General features: G+C 41.0%; 1 protein-coding gene across 1 annotated transcript in view; it reads right to left on the minus strand.

The window, feature by feature from the left end:
- Nucleotides 1-937: 937 nt before the first annotated feature.
- LOC124990713 (cytochrome c oxidase assembly factor 1 homolog) overlaps nucleotides 938-14,249 on the minus strand; it is a 47,173-nt gene continuing 33,861 nt past the window's right edge. The window contains exons 2-6 of the mRNA XM_047560975.1: nucleotides 8,446-8,471; nucleotides 6,038-6,137; nucleotides 3,836-3,984; nucleotides 2,925-3,001; nucleotides 938-2,037 (exon numbers count right to left, since the gene is read on the minus strand). Coding sequence (XP_047416931.1) covers nucleotides 1,938-2,037; nucleotides 2,925-3,001; nucleotides 3,836-3,984; nucleotides 6,038-6,122 — 411 coding nt within the window. The 5' untranslated portion in view covers nucleotides 6,123-6,137; nucleotides 8,446-8,471 and the 3' untranslated portion in view covers nucleotides 938-1,937. The remainder of the gene's footprint in view (nucleotides 2,038-2,924; nucleotides 3,002-3,835; nucleotides 3,985-6,037; nucleotides 6,138-8,445; nucleotides 8,472-14,249) is intronic.

Here is a 14,249-nt window from a genome sequence, read left to right on the forward strand (position 1 = left end):
TTTTTACAGGATGTGCTAGGGACATTTGTTCCAACTGGGCTAATGGCAAAAAGGTACCTTCTCCTCTAATGACAATATGCATTATCCAACACATCATCGAGGTAGTTAATGGGAGTCAATGACTGAGTCTCGGTGATGACAGGATATACAGGAAGTGTAACACACGTCATTGCTATCCTTAAGGAACAGGAAAAACAATGTGTACTGCAGTGACCAGGTTCCAGCTTGTTCAGAATTACCCACAAAGATGCTATATACATAGATGGAAGTGAAACTTGAAAAAATACCTGGTGGGGCGTGGTAGTGCACACAAGTAATCCCAGTTACTTCAGAGACTCAGGCAGGAGGATCAAGAGTTTGAGGCCAGCCTGGGCAACTCAGTGAGCCCCTGTCTCAAAATTCAAAATATCAAAAGGTCCGGGGTATAGCTCAAGAGACAGAGTATTTGCCTAGCATGTGCAAGTCCCTGAGTTCAATTCCCAGCACCAAAAAATTACCAAAAACAAAAACTGAAGATTCAAACAGAAATCAAGGAGTTTTTCACTATTCCCACCAGTTGGATTAGAAAACCTCTTCACTGATTCAAACTGTATACCAATGAAAGGCCCACCTGTTTTTACTATGCTTCAGCCATAGCAAAGAAACAAAGAACCCTAACAACATGGAAGGGAAATAAAAGCTGTCAAAGAAGTGTCAGATCTGAAGCAATACATAAATTGACATATACATAATAGTATGTAATGGTTAAAGAATAAAGTGGCACAAAATCTGTACAGTGAGCTATTATTTTAAAAGACTTTGGAGGGTGTAATATTTACCAGTAAACACACTTGCAAAATGCTCTCAGGGAAACAGAATGATTTTTCACTATATAATCAAAGAACATTAAGTATATTTTTAAGGCACAACCTCCAGAATCAAATGATTAAACGTCTCATACTCTTATAAGCATGTTTATTTTTTTCCTGACAAGTTTTTCTCCAAAAAATAATAAGAATGCAAGAAAGAACTCATAAATATCCCCCAGTGTAGACAATTATAATCGCATTATGTCTCATAATATTAAGAAGATAGAATTGGTCTTTTCAAAGCAAAGATACCATGACTTCTGTTTTTGTAGATTCTGGTTCTCAGAAGGAGAATCTCAAGCTTCACAATATTGTTTCTTTTACAACTAATAAAAGCTAAGGATACTAAGCTCTAATATGTGGTTAAGTGACTTGGAGAGCAGAAGGTTAAGGACCTATTAGCTTTAAACTACCTTTTCCACGTTAGTTTTATACATATTTATGTACAAATATAAGTTTTTAAACTTTTAGGATGTTTGGAATAAAAGCAATTTTGTGATCTTTAATCAGACACACAGTTGGTAACTAAAATAAAAATAAGAAAAATAAAAACAACAAAGCAAATAAAATTTCCCAAAATGATTTGAGAATGCCCACAAGCTACTTAACATGAAGTCAGGGTACAATGACCAAAATAAAAGTGCCTGGTCTTTCTCAGCTTTCTAATGTCAAAAATTTAAAAGCCTAATCTTCAATGCTAACAAGCCTCAACCTTTTTATTGATGGAACTAAAAATTATGGGGAAGGGGTGGGGAGAGGAAAAGAAAGAAAATGAGAACCAGCAGAGATCAACATTTTATTATTAATACTGATTTCTTTTATCTTGGCTTTGCTTTTATATACATACATCCACTTAAATAAATTACCTTATAAACTTATAATAAAAGTTTTTCTGATTCAGTTTAAAAACCACAATAGCATTTGTTTGTGGTCAAATTAGAATTATACCCAAATTACCATATGCCTACACATAGAGCCAAGAGAACTGGCTCACAGGAGTGTCTGCACGCAGATGGCTGTCATTTCTGGTGAGCACATGGTGGAGATGAGAGAGGCCAAACTTGAAGAATGCTGATTGTCTAATCTCTTTTACTCCTTTTTTACTATATCACCATTCTTCTCACTGACCATGAACAAGGGAATCTTCTGCCCATCCTTGAGCTCCAAGACAACTTCCTGAAGTTGCCACCTGAAAAACCAAAAGTATTGTCTCTCTAATCAGCAAACTAGAGGCAAAATACATGATCCAAAAGTAACAGAGAGGAGGGCAGTGTTAAGGATAACGTCTTACTTTTTAAAACATAATTTTACATCAGTGATGTATTAACATAATGTTTTAAAATTCTGTACTGGGCTTTCATTTACAAGGCAGGTTTATGGATGGCTGACTGATAGGTGAATGGAAGGGGCATAAGGAAGGAGAGGGAGCAGCTTACTTCCCATTTCCTAATTCACATCAACCTTCAATTCCTGGCCTGGAATCCAGCCAGCTCCTCTACTAATCCCAGGCTCAGAGGTCAATGAGCCCAGGGTGAGGTAGGTGGGGGCTGCCTCAGGGCTGCCTGTTCCTTTTGTCCTCAGGAATTAAAACACATCCTGGCTAAACAGCAAACATCTCTGAGAGAGGCTTCCCGTGGGGGAAGTGAGTGGATGTAGCTATTGGCAACCAGACAAGAAAAGCCAATTAACTGGGTGGAGGGCTTATGCTGAGAATGTGATGAATAATTTTGGATTAGGACTCCATGCCTTTATTCGTTTGTAATGACTGAGGCAGCAGAGTTAGAAGCTGGAACACAGCATCAAATTATTGTAGACTAGACCACTACAACTATCAAGTGTTTCAAATTCAGAAGCAGGAAGAGAGGACAATTCAGTATATTGTATTGGATAAATTGTCTGGACTGAGCTAAAAGCCAAGGCACTGGCTTGCTGCCCAGCCATGAAGCTTTCAGCTTCAAGCTTTGAAAACTAATTCTTATTACTGCAATCATTTAGCGACAAATGAAAATGAGAATCAGGGTTTTTTCCATCAGGAGGTTCTCCACTCCCCCACATCCTACCACTTTCCCATAATACCTCTGAAAGGGGGCAACGCTGGTTGATCTGGTGTAGACATGGCCCTCTGACTTGGATCCAGAAACAGGAATTTTCAACTGTGGGTGTAATATGACAGAAGAAATGTAATTGGAGACATTGTTGTCATCACAAAACTATCAAAACAGCTTTCTAGAGCCAGGTCTATAAAATCCAGTGAGTATCTGCAGAATCAAGTTTTTTTCCTAACAGCTCATCTGGAGATCCAACTGTTTTTCTAAATGTTCTGCCCTCTATATGTTTTGGTGAGATCAATGGCAGTCCTTTCATTTGGCAAGGAGAATTTATGTGCCAAACTCCCCAAGAGCCTTCTACATGTCTGCATGTCTGTATGTTTGCATTTCCTGTGTAAGTTAAAATCATTCCTCCAACCGGAGTATGAACTCAAAATGTATTTGTTAAACAGAAGAACAAATGTATTTTATCTTCAGGTGAGCTTTTACCAAGCTGAACTATACAAAAAAAAAAAAAAAAGTTTAAAGGTTAAAGAGCTGCTTACATCTGAATGAGGGCTACATTTTACATTTTAAATTCAAAGCCAATTTTGTGGCAAACCACTACTGATCGTTTTTTTTTCCTACTGATGGCAACATTAGCAAACCAACTACATTCCTGCTATATCACTTCTCCCAGAAAGGAAGCAAAATATATGAAAATAAATTAATGCATAATAATGCAAAAATATATTTTATATAAGTATAATGTTTAAAATCCATAATAAAAAATAAAAACTTTTTTTTAAGGTGCTAAGCCTAGTGACAGTCTTACTTAGTGAACTTTACCATGCCAGACCCTTTATGCCAACTTCTTTTATAAGCCTCTTTCCCGATGACAAGACCCCCTCCTCTCCCTCTTCCTAACCTGGCCTATAGTTCACAGGAAGAACATATTACCCAGGCAACGGTAATGTCCACAAAGTTGTGTTTGCTGGGGAGCTGGAGATAGTGAACATGGAGGGGAGTGCCCAGGGCTTCCAGTGCCTCCGGGTGACTATGCAGCTGTTCCAACGCCATTTGATAAAATGAAGTCCTGGCAAAACCTTCTAGATAGGAAAGACAGATGTTATTTTTTCTTTCTTGAACTTGGTCAGACAAATCTCTATAGAAAGTTAAATACAACGGATAGAATGGAAACAGAAACAGAAATGTGAAATTTAAAGATGGAAGAAGAATTAGGAACCATCTACTCCAAACTGTCTGTTTTACATACTCAAAAGGCAGTATTTACAGGGATGTGCAAGGTCATCCTGACCTTTCTGTGCCTTGACTACTTCTCTCCCTCACCTCACTCACTACCTCATTTCCCTTTAACTAAGGGGTTTGATCAGCTCTTCTTTAAGTTCTCTCAGTTCTCAAGTCCTATGATTCTGTAACTTGCTCAAAGTGACACAGTTCTGGAAAGCAGGGGCCAGCTGATTTCCAAACATTGCTGCTTCCACTAAAACGAGGTATATAAAATAGACCACAATATTAACAAGAAAACCTTTGGGCCAAAATATGACATGGAAATGCTCATTTGTCAATTTACAGGCTTGAGCCAACATTTCAAGCAGAACTGCTCTAACACTCAGGAACCCCAAGGCTACTTGAGAGCCCTGGGAAGCATCTCCCTAAAGGGATAAAGAACGACAACCCGCTCAAGGAGGAGAGCAATGGTAGGCTTCCTAAGTAGGATGTTTGGCAACCAGAAAGGACTTTCTTCCTACAAGTCCAAACACAGTAATGAAGGAGGCCTGAGCATGGAGAGGCCAAGGATATACCCCTGCTGTTTCTTCCCAGAAATGGAGCTTCAGGCATGACCAAGGTGCCAGCCATAATAGGAAAAGGAGCAGCAGAGGCTTCATCCAGACAGCAGGTCTTGACTGAGTGTGATTTCTGTGGTGACAAACTGTTCTCAACATTTTCACACGTTCATAATCCTCAAAATCTCTACTCACAAGTTGTGCAACTCAATTAGTTCTCACAACAATTTCATACATACTGATATTACTCTTCATTACACGGGAAGTTTCCCCTGTAAGACTGCACAGCTAATCAAAAACTGGATCTGGGATTCCACCAGTGCAGCTACCGAGCCCAGGTCTCACTACCCAGCTTGTCTCTGTTAGCCAACTCCAGCTTCCTAAGGGGGAAAGACTGTCAGACCAGAAGGCTGAAACCTGACAGAAAATGCACCCATTCCTGTTGAGTCCTGCCCCCATTCTTTAGGCAGACGGGAGAGGAGGCTGAGTTATGTTCTACTCTGAATCATTCTTGGGAATGCTCATCTTGGGCCACCTCCAGATTCAGGGACTTGACCAACTTTGCAGGAAGGTGAAAATGGGTGGAGAGGCCCCTGTGCTCTGTTTGCTTGTCTGCTGGTGACACACATCCTAGAAAGAAGTGAAAATGCTGCAGAGTCAGATTGAGAAGCCAAGCTGGGAGGGATAAAGCAGCATCAAAAACAGTCAGTCCAGGACAAAAATGTTGCTGCTTTGCCACCAGTAGCATTGAAATGACCTTAAATGTCTTGGCTGCTGACGATAATTGTGGCCTGTCTTTACAAATTCAAATTTGGGTGCAGTGAGGCTGGAAGCTGCATCTGTCAGGATTTTGCCTCTGTTGGGATTTTGCCATCCTGGACTCTGCTTTTATTTTCTGCTCCTGCCAGCATATCTTACTCAAGTTCCCCTCCTCCACTCAGTCAATAACAGAGGATGGCAGGGCAAGCAGCCTGGCCACACTTGAGAAGTAGCCACAGTTTTCCCCACCTGTGAACCATCTGGTCTTCCCCTTCTCTCTGTTCTTTCTTTATGTAATCTCAGAAATCTTGATGGACGCCCTGTGTGTGCACTGGAGTGAAAGCCTATCTTACTTTGCAAGGCTTCTTATGCAAATAGATCCTAGTCCTTTTATTTGTACTTGTGGCTCCTGGAAAAAAGGAGGATTATAGGATAAGAAGGAAGCTTTAGCCAATGTGATAGTGGACTGGCTTCTGAAATAGTCCTCTCCTCCTTTCTCTAATTTGCCGAAAGCATCTCAAGCATTTCCTTTGAGAGAGGAGCAGGACCACCAGAACTAGGAAGTCATGCCTCAGGCAGCTCCCTGGATACTTACTTTGTACAAGGTAATAAAAAAGAGGACAGGTCCCTGCCATCAACACACTGGTATAAAGGAACATTTTCCCCAGAGGCTCTGGCATCCTGCTTCCTGGAGACTTAAAAACCAAAGACACAAATTTATTATAAGATTCTGTTCTGCACCAAAAGCTTTTGCCTGGATTGGACCCCAGAGGAAAAGGAAATCTAAAGGGGGGAGCCAGAAAGGAGGCAAGGCCGCTCCCCTCTTTTGCTTCCTTTCTGAATGCTAAGGCCAGTTCTGGAGCCAAAGTTAAGTGCCCTCCCGAGGGTGGCCCTCATCCAGAACCCAGGCTATGGGGGCCCTGCCACCCTCACCCAGCCAAGTACAGAGTGGGCATTCAGCCTCACCATTCTGACAGACAGAACCTGGCCTGTGTGCCAAGCTCAGCACAGTCAGGAAGTACAACCACTGTGTCTCAGGCCCACTGGTAAACAGGAAACTTATCCTTTGGTGGCAATAGCTGGTCATAAAAGACTTCAAATGGGCCAGCGCTGTCACTGGCTTCTTTCTTTCAGATTCTTAAAAATGCCCCACCCCCTGGATGAGGAAACTTTGGTTTTGACTTTTGGGCTGAGTGAACAGATGGAGTGGTGCCAGCTCAGCAAATACAGATACCAGATCCGCCCTGGCATTAACTCCTATCCCTGGAAGGACTGGGTGGGCCTAGGAGCAGCACGTGGGCCCCGATGAAGCCAATTCTCTTCCTTCTGGTAGCGATTTAATCAGTGCTCACCCCAGCCTGAGCCTTTCTGGAAAGCTATAAGTGCCTGACATTAAAACAGAATGAGACACTGGCTATAGGGGACAGAACAGGACAATTTAAATGCCCATAGGGTCAGACAGATCACATTCATGAGATCAGATACTGCAAAAGTGAGGCACCACAACCCAGCCAAGAGGGCAGCTTTCACCTGGCTCTACCTAATTGTGGCTATATGGACCAAGTCTCGATGAATCTTTACATCTTCAAAAAGGTGCCAGGAATCAGATCTTTGATGTGAAACTGCCTGAATTCTAAATGTTGACAACCACCACCACCACCACCACCAACAACAACAACAACAACAAAGACTTAACAAAATACATTTGTGGGTCAAATCTTTCTATGGGCTTTTGGTTTCCTTTGGCTGCCAGGGCATCCTTATCCTAGGTGAGATTTAGGACTTTGTCTTTGATGACATTTCTTCAAAAAGGAAGGTGATTTTAGCTAGAGATGGAAATGCCAGCTTTAGATAAAGAAAAAAACTCCATAAGTATATGTGTCTCCATTTGAAGATTTAATCTTAATTGTTCTTCTTTAGAAAACAAAGTCTTTGATATGACCTAAAGGGGTTAGAGGGCATTGTGGCATAGGACTGGGTATAATGCTAGTTTCCCCCTGGGCTAGATCTGTGTCCCTGCCCTCCAACCCATCCTACTGGGGATTGAACCCAGGGGTACTCTAACATTGATCTATATCCTCAGACCTTTTTATTTTTTACTTTGAGAAAGAATCTTACTAAAATGCCCAGGGTGGCCTCAAACTTATGGCCCTTCTGGCTCAGCCTCCAGAGTTACTGGGGTTATAGGCATGGACCACTGCACCTGGCTCTGGCTAGATCTGTAAGGCAGACGAAACATTTTCACAATTTATTCTACCTTCCAGAACATGGAGAGAAACAACTGTCTACTTATCACTTCTTAAACCCTGAAGGTAAATGAATCCATAGAAATCCTATTGGAAAAAGTTCCTCATGTGGATATTCTGAAAACTGATAATTAAACATATCCTTGGATGGGGCTAGAATTGACTGGTTCTATAAAGAATCATAAATTTAACAAATTAGGATAAAATTTTAGATCATCTTTGTATTATTTACTTAGTACTGTTGTGTTCAACTAAGAAAAGGCTGTTTAAGCTCCAGATGAATGTACAGTAAATGCTGAGTTTTGGACAAGTGTTATATAGTAGGTAAGAATATTTACTGAAGTTGAGTGTAAAGTCAATTAGAGTAATGTCACCTGGGAAAGGCCATTTAGTTCTCATAATGAAAGCAGTCAGAACATCTCCAAAGAATGTATTAGTCAGACCTTGCTTAATCGGAAGAGAACTCAACAGGGCAGGGCAGCTGGACTGAGGTCCACCAAGCTTCCCACAGTGCCACAGCTTCCAAAAGCCAGCCAAGGCACCAGGGAAAAATACATCTAAAACAAGGCAGAAAACATCCACTCAACCCTCATGTGAAGTTACAGCCACAAGTGAACACTAAAGATGAGAAGAAATCCATAGCTACTCCATGACTTTCATTTACTGTCTAACTGACAATGCCCTTGGTGGGTTCTGATGGGAGTTTTGCCCCCTCCCAACACTCCATTACCTTTTGCCACTTTGTAGTACAACTCACTTGAAAATCATCAAAGGAAAATTGCCCTGCAATGAGAAAAGATTGTACATTAAAATCATGTTTTCAAACCAAATTCTCTCTGGGTTCTAGTTTCATACAGTGAAGATTTTTGGGCAAGGGTGTAGCTCAGTAGTGTTTGCCCAACATAAGCAAGGTCCTGAGTTCAATCCCTAGCACCACCATGGAGAAAGAGAAAGAGAGAGAGAGAGAGATTGATTTATTATCAGCCCAGACTTTAGAACATGAACAAGAAGTTAAATTTAAACTCTAAAACAAATCTTGTCTGTAAAGGGCCCTGGTTTGTCCCCTTACTCTTCTGCCAAATTAGGGGAAAAAAACAAAGTCTGCTGGTTTCCTGTCTGTGTACTATGCACCTTTTGTTACAACAACCAGAAAATCAGTGTGGGCGGTAGAGGGGTACACAGTGGCAGGTGCTTTGACCGCAGCATAAATGTGGGGCCAAGCAGCAGGTGGTTAGTGGGACTGAAGAAACTAGATGTTAGCATTCTCAGCTGCACTCATAGATTAAAACTATCTTTTTTAAAGAACTGGGGGTGGAGGGCGCTCAGTGGTAAAGCACTTGCCTAGCATGTGTGATGCCTTGGGTTTGCTCCCCAGCACTACCAAAAAAAAAAAAAAAATCAGCTTTTCAGGGTTAAGAAGAAAAATGGTATAGTAAGCCTACTCATGGACTTTAACAATATTGATAGTAATAAAAAACACATCTCATACTATGACATGCCTAAGCATTTTACATAAAATAATTTATTTAATTCACACAACCACCCCATAAAGTGTGAATCATTATCACCTCTATCTTACATGAGTAAACTGAGGCACAGAAGTTAAATAATAAATCTAAACACAAATAACTGAGACTCAAACTTAGGTGGTCTGACTCCAGGGTCTCTGCTCTGAAAAACAAGGTAAGATGTCTGATTGCAGAAATATTAAAATATGGGAGAACAAGTATCTATAACTTCTTTATGACAGATACATACATAGTATGTGCGCGCGCGCGCGCGTGTGTGTGTGTGTGTGTGTGTGTGTGTGTGAGAAATGGAGGGGAGAGAGAGGTGTAGGTAGATATTTGCTGGGAATCAAACCCAGGCCCTCATGCATGTTAAACAAGAACTCTACCACTGAGCTATACCCTAAATCCCTCGAAATATTTATAGGGAATATGCTTATTATTGCTCATTTCAATTCAAAAATACTCCTTTCTCAGGGCTGGTCAATTTTGCTATCTCTTATGAGCCATTTTAACAGTAGCACTGAAACTTCTGAATAGTGATACAGGAATTTCCAACAATGAAACAATGCTTCAGAACTTGCCAGCAAAACACAGAAAGCATGTCCAGCAATAAAGGGTAGGAACTCAGATAAAAATGGGCAGGAAACTATATAACCTACCCTTACTGAATATGTAAGGATGCAAGGATGGCCTGTGGATAGGGACTCAGAGATATAACTGCTTTGTCTGGAGAATGTGTCCTTTGGGAATGGGACACATGGTACCTAACTGCCCCAAAGTCAACTGGGGTTTTTCTTTCATATTTTTTATTAGTGCATTATAGTTGTACATAATGGTGGGATTTGTTGTTACATACTCAAACGTGCAAACAATATTATTTGGCTAATATCATTTCCCAAAGTCAGCTGTTTTGCAACTTCTTGCCAATATAATGATATCCAGAGGTACCAAGGAGCAGACAGGCAACCAGACAAGTTAAACATTTAGCACTGCTGCCAGGCATGGTGGTACACACCTGTAATGCCAGTAGCTGGGGAGGCTGAGACAAGAGGATTACAAGTTCAAATCCAGCCTCAGCAACTTAGGAAGGCCTTAAGCAATTTAGTGAGACGCTGTTTCAAAACTTAAAGAAAAATTTTAAATGGGATTGGGAAGTGGCTCAGTGGCTAAGTGCCCCTGGATTCAATCCCTGGGACCAAGTAAATAAATAAATATTTAGCTCTGACTTTGAGCAGATGTAACACCAGCTCTTCATCCTCCATTAAAGACAGGCCTGTATCCCAAGGTTTCCCACTTGGCCTTCTATGATTTGTTGGTCTCACATCTTCTATTTTGCTGTTGTTCCTTCTCTTCATTCCCTGCTTTTTCTTAATATCACTAATCTTGTTTTCCACTCTGATTCTTCAGAACATCTGTATTTATTTGGATTCGGAGTGTACTTCAATAAAATCCACCATCATCGTCATCATTCCCATCCAGAAAGGCTTCTTCTTCATCTTTGGTGTTTGTCTTTTTCTGGCTTTTCTTCTAACTTCCCTCTTATTTCAATATTTTGCCTTCATTTTCTTCCTATAGTCTTGTCAAATCTGTCCTCTTCCCGAAGCCTTTCTTTTGCTTCAACTAAGCTGATATCACCAGTGTCATCTTCTACATCTTTCTGCATCTGTGGCCACTGCTGAACCAACTCACCTTCATCAGTAAACATCATATTCTTATTCATATTAAAATTTCTCTTCATTACTTTTTTCTGCGTCTATGACTTTAATTACATTTTTCTTTTAAAAAAATTTTTAGTTGTAGATGGACACAATATTTTTGTTTTGTTTATTTGTTATTATGTGGTGCTGAGGATCGAACCCAGTGCCTCACAAGTGCTAGACAAGTGCTCTACCACTGAGCTACAGTCCAATTACTTTTTTCTTGATACTGGATTTAGAAGATTCTCTTTTGTTTTCAGAGTTTGCAGTCCAAGTTCACTTTGGTGAAGCAAAACATCGTGGCAGGGAGGGTATGGAAGAGTAAAGCTGCTCAATTCTTGGTGGTTAGGAAGTAGAGTTCAAGATATATTCTTATCCCCCTCCCCCAGAACTGGGTGGGGGCATTGAACCCAACCCTGGTGCTCTACCATGGAGCTCCTTTCTCAGTCTTTTTTACTTTGAGACAGGGTCTCCTTAAATTGCCCAGCCTGGCCTTGAACTTGCAGTCCTCCTGTCTTGGGCTACTAAATTGCTGGGATTACAAGCATGCGCCACCATGCCCAACCTCAAAATATATTCTTAGTGGTCAGTGTAAAAGGCCCTGGCAGGCATGCCTTTCCTATTATTTTTCCAGACAAGAGTGTAGTGTAGGTACAGAGTTAGGGATATGGCTCAGTTGGTAGAGTGCCTGCCTCACAAGCACAAGGCCCTGGGTTCAATCCCCAGCACCGCAAAAGAAAAAAAAAAAACAAGAGAGTAGGTACATGTCTGTACTCTTATTCCTCTTTTACTTAGCAAATGGTTACTGAAGGCCTGGTCTGATCAGGCAGTAAGAATATAAACTAATATACAGAAATAAACATTCTCCTTGATCCTAAAGGGCATAGAGTCAAATACTTACAATACTGATAGGGTCATCAGATATAGCTAACAGGGTGCCATCCACACTGTAAACACCATAGATTTATCTTTACTAAGATGGTGGGTGCCTTTTTCTAATTCATATAAAGGAGCTAACAGCAGTCAGGTTCATATGCAAGCAGACATGTGCACCACAAGAGGAAGTAACACCCAGGAAGCGGTTGATTTACTGGAGAGGATCAGCAAAGTTTTCACAGAAGTTTGTCCTGAGCAGAGAAAGGCAAAGGGAGGGACAGAAGGGTTTCAAATCAGTGGAAATGACAAAGGCAGAGCAGGAAGAAACAAGGGCCAAAGAAGTATGAAGGAACAGGAGGGGAGCCACAGGATGGATCTGGAAATGGTAGGTAACAGGAATGGTTACTACTAAGAAAAACACTCTACTCTGAGCTGCTGCACTTGACTCTGCAAGTGAGAAGCTATAGAAAACTCTCTCTGGGTCAGAAACATGCACAGACTGGGGAATGAGGCAAGGCAGCAGGACCAGCCAGGAGGCCTCTGTGACAGACAAATCCAAGAGCTAGGACCAGAATCAAAACCATGGATCAAAAGGATGGTTTCTTAAAATATTTAGGATAATTCTTATTTAATAACTTGTACAGTAGGTTGTTCCAAAAAGGATGATAGGACTAACGAAGATGTATACTTTAGAAAAGAAGGAAATATGTACATGAGGAAATGAAAATAAATAGAAAATAATTTTAAGAAAAGCTAGGGCAAATTTAATGCACAAACCTATATACTATCAGGCATGAGATATTTCCTGAAGAGAGCGACATATGTGACACTGAGTGTCTTACCTGCTAAGCAGAATGGGGAGCCTAAGTAATTACAAAGAGTGTCACAGGGTAAGACAAACTGATGACTGAGGAGAAAGAGAACAGTTCCTAACAATATATGAAGACTCATAAAAACCTCTCCCTCAAATATTCAGAAAAAGCAATTCTCTAAAGCAGCTGGTATTGCAAGCTATATCCTGAGAATTAAAAACAAAAAAGTTCCCAACTTTCAAAGGACTATATTTTTTTTAACAACATCCAAAAGTGAAAGACACAATCATAGTCCCAGAAAAAAACAAACCAATTTTTGCAAGTGGCCCAAAGAGCAAGGAGCCAGTGTGACGTTCTCAGGACGACCTCTGGATGGAGAGCTCCAGCAGCAACAATTGACTGGGCCCACAAGGAGTGTTGGTGGGGTGTGCAAGTAGGGGCAGGAAGGGAGGCTCAGCCCTTGCTCCTTTTTAACCAGCTTCTGTTTATCAGCCCCATTAGCTGGCTCCTGAAGAGTAAACAGTCCCCTACTCACACATATGCATATATACACATAAAAATTAAGGCACTGTGAAGAAACAAGAGAGTGACTTTAGGAAACCTCTGCCAATGTTCCATCTTAGAACTAAGTTTCTGATTAAGAAATGAAACCTAAAAAACTTGATATGAAATTTTCTGCAATAAACTCATTCAACTAGTTTATTAACTATTCAAGTAATGAAGGATTTATCTGTTTCATAGTTAAACAAGAGGAAAAGGCTCCATCCATGTTGAAAAACAAGGAACTTCCTACCCTCAGGAAGGCAGAACAAAGTACAGACCAAGATCTCCCAAAAAGTAGTCCCAGCAGGGCTGGGTGGCCCACAGCTGTAATCCCAGTTACTCAGGAGGCAACGGTCTCAAAATAAAAAAATTTTTAAAGGCTGGGAATGTAGTTCAGAGGTAGAATGTCCCTGAGTTCAATCCCCAGTTGAACCCCCAAACTTCAAAAAGAGAAAAAGGGCAACCCCAGCTCTTTCCTGATATATCTTAGCCTACAGAGACAGTGGTTATAATCATTTTCCAAGAATTTTGCACCTTTTCCAAAGTCCAAGGACAGTGTGTTAAACATGCCAACAGCTACTCAAGCTGGCACAAGGCTGGGGGCTCTTCCTGCCAGCCTCCTCTTGAGCCCTGACTAGACAGAGCAGGTTTACAGGAAGCATCACTAGGGGGATGAACAGGCAGAATCCAACAAAAAAAGGTGGAACCGACAGGTGATGCAACTTCAGCCTGGCATCAGAATTCCCTAAAGAAAGATTCGATTCATCACCACCACTACCATTAAAACAAACAAAAAAGCAAACCAGAAGTCCAGACTAATCCAAAACCAATTACTGTAGAATTCACAGGGCTAAAATCAGGACATTAGTTTTTTTTTTTTTTTTTTTTTTTTTAAACTCCTCAAGTGATCTTAAACTGTAGCCAACCTTGGAAACCAGTGGTGTAACAGAAACAAAGCACATACACAAAGTTTAGAAAGCTGGTCAGGTAATGCCAAAGGGGCTCCTGGAAAGTTAGAGAACAGAAGTGGCTTATTCCCCTATCCATGCCACACACATACATACCATCCCCAACATATTTTGAGGGATATGGAGCCTATGGCAATAAATGGAACAGATTCCT

This window comes from Sciurus carolinensis, chromosome 8 (assembly GCF_902686445.1).
Source record: "Sciurus carolinensis chromosome 8, mSciCar1.2, whole genome shotgun sequence".
NCBI classification, from domain to species: domain Eukaryota; kingdom Metazoa; phylum Chordata; class Mammalia; order Rodentia; family Sciuridae; genus Sciurus; species Sciurus carolinensis.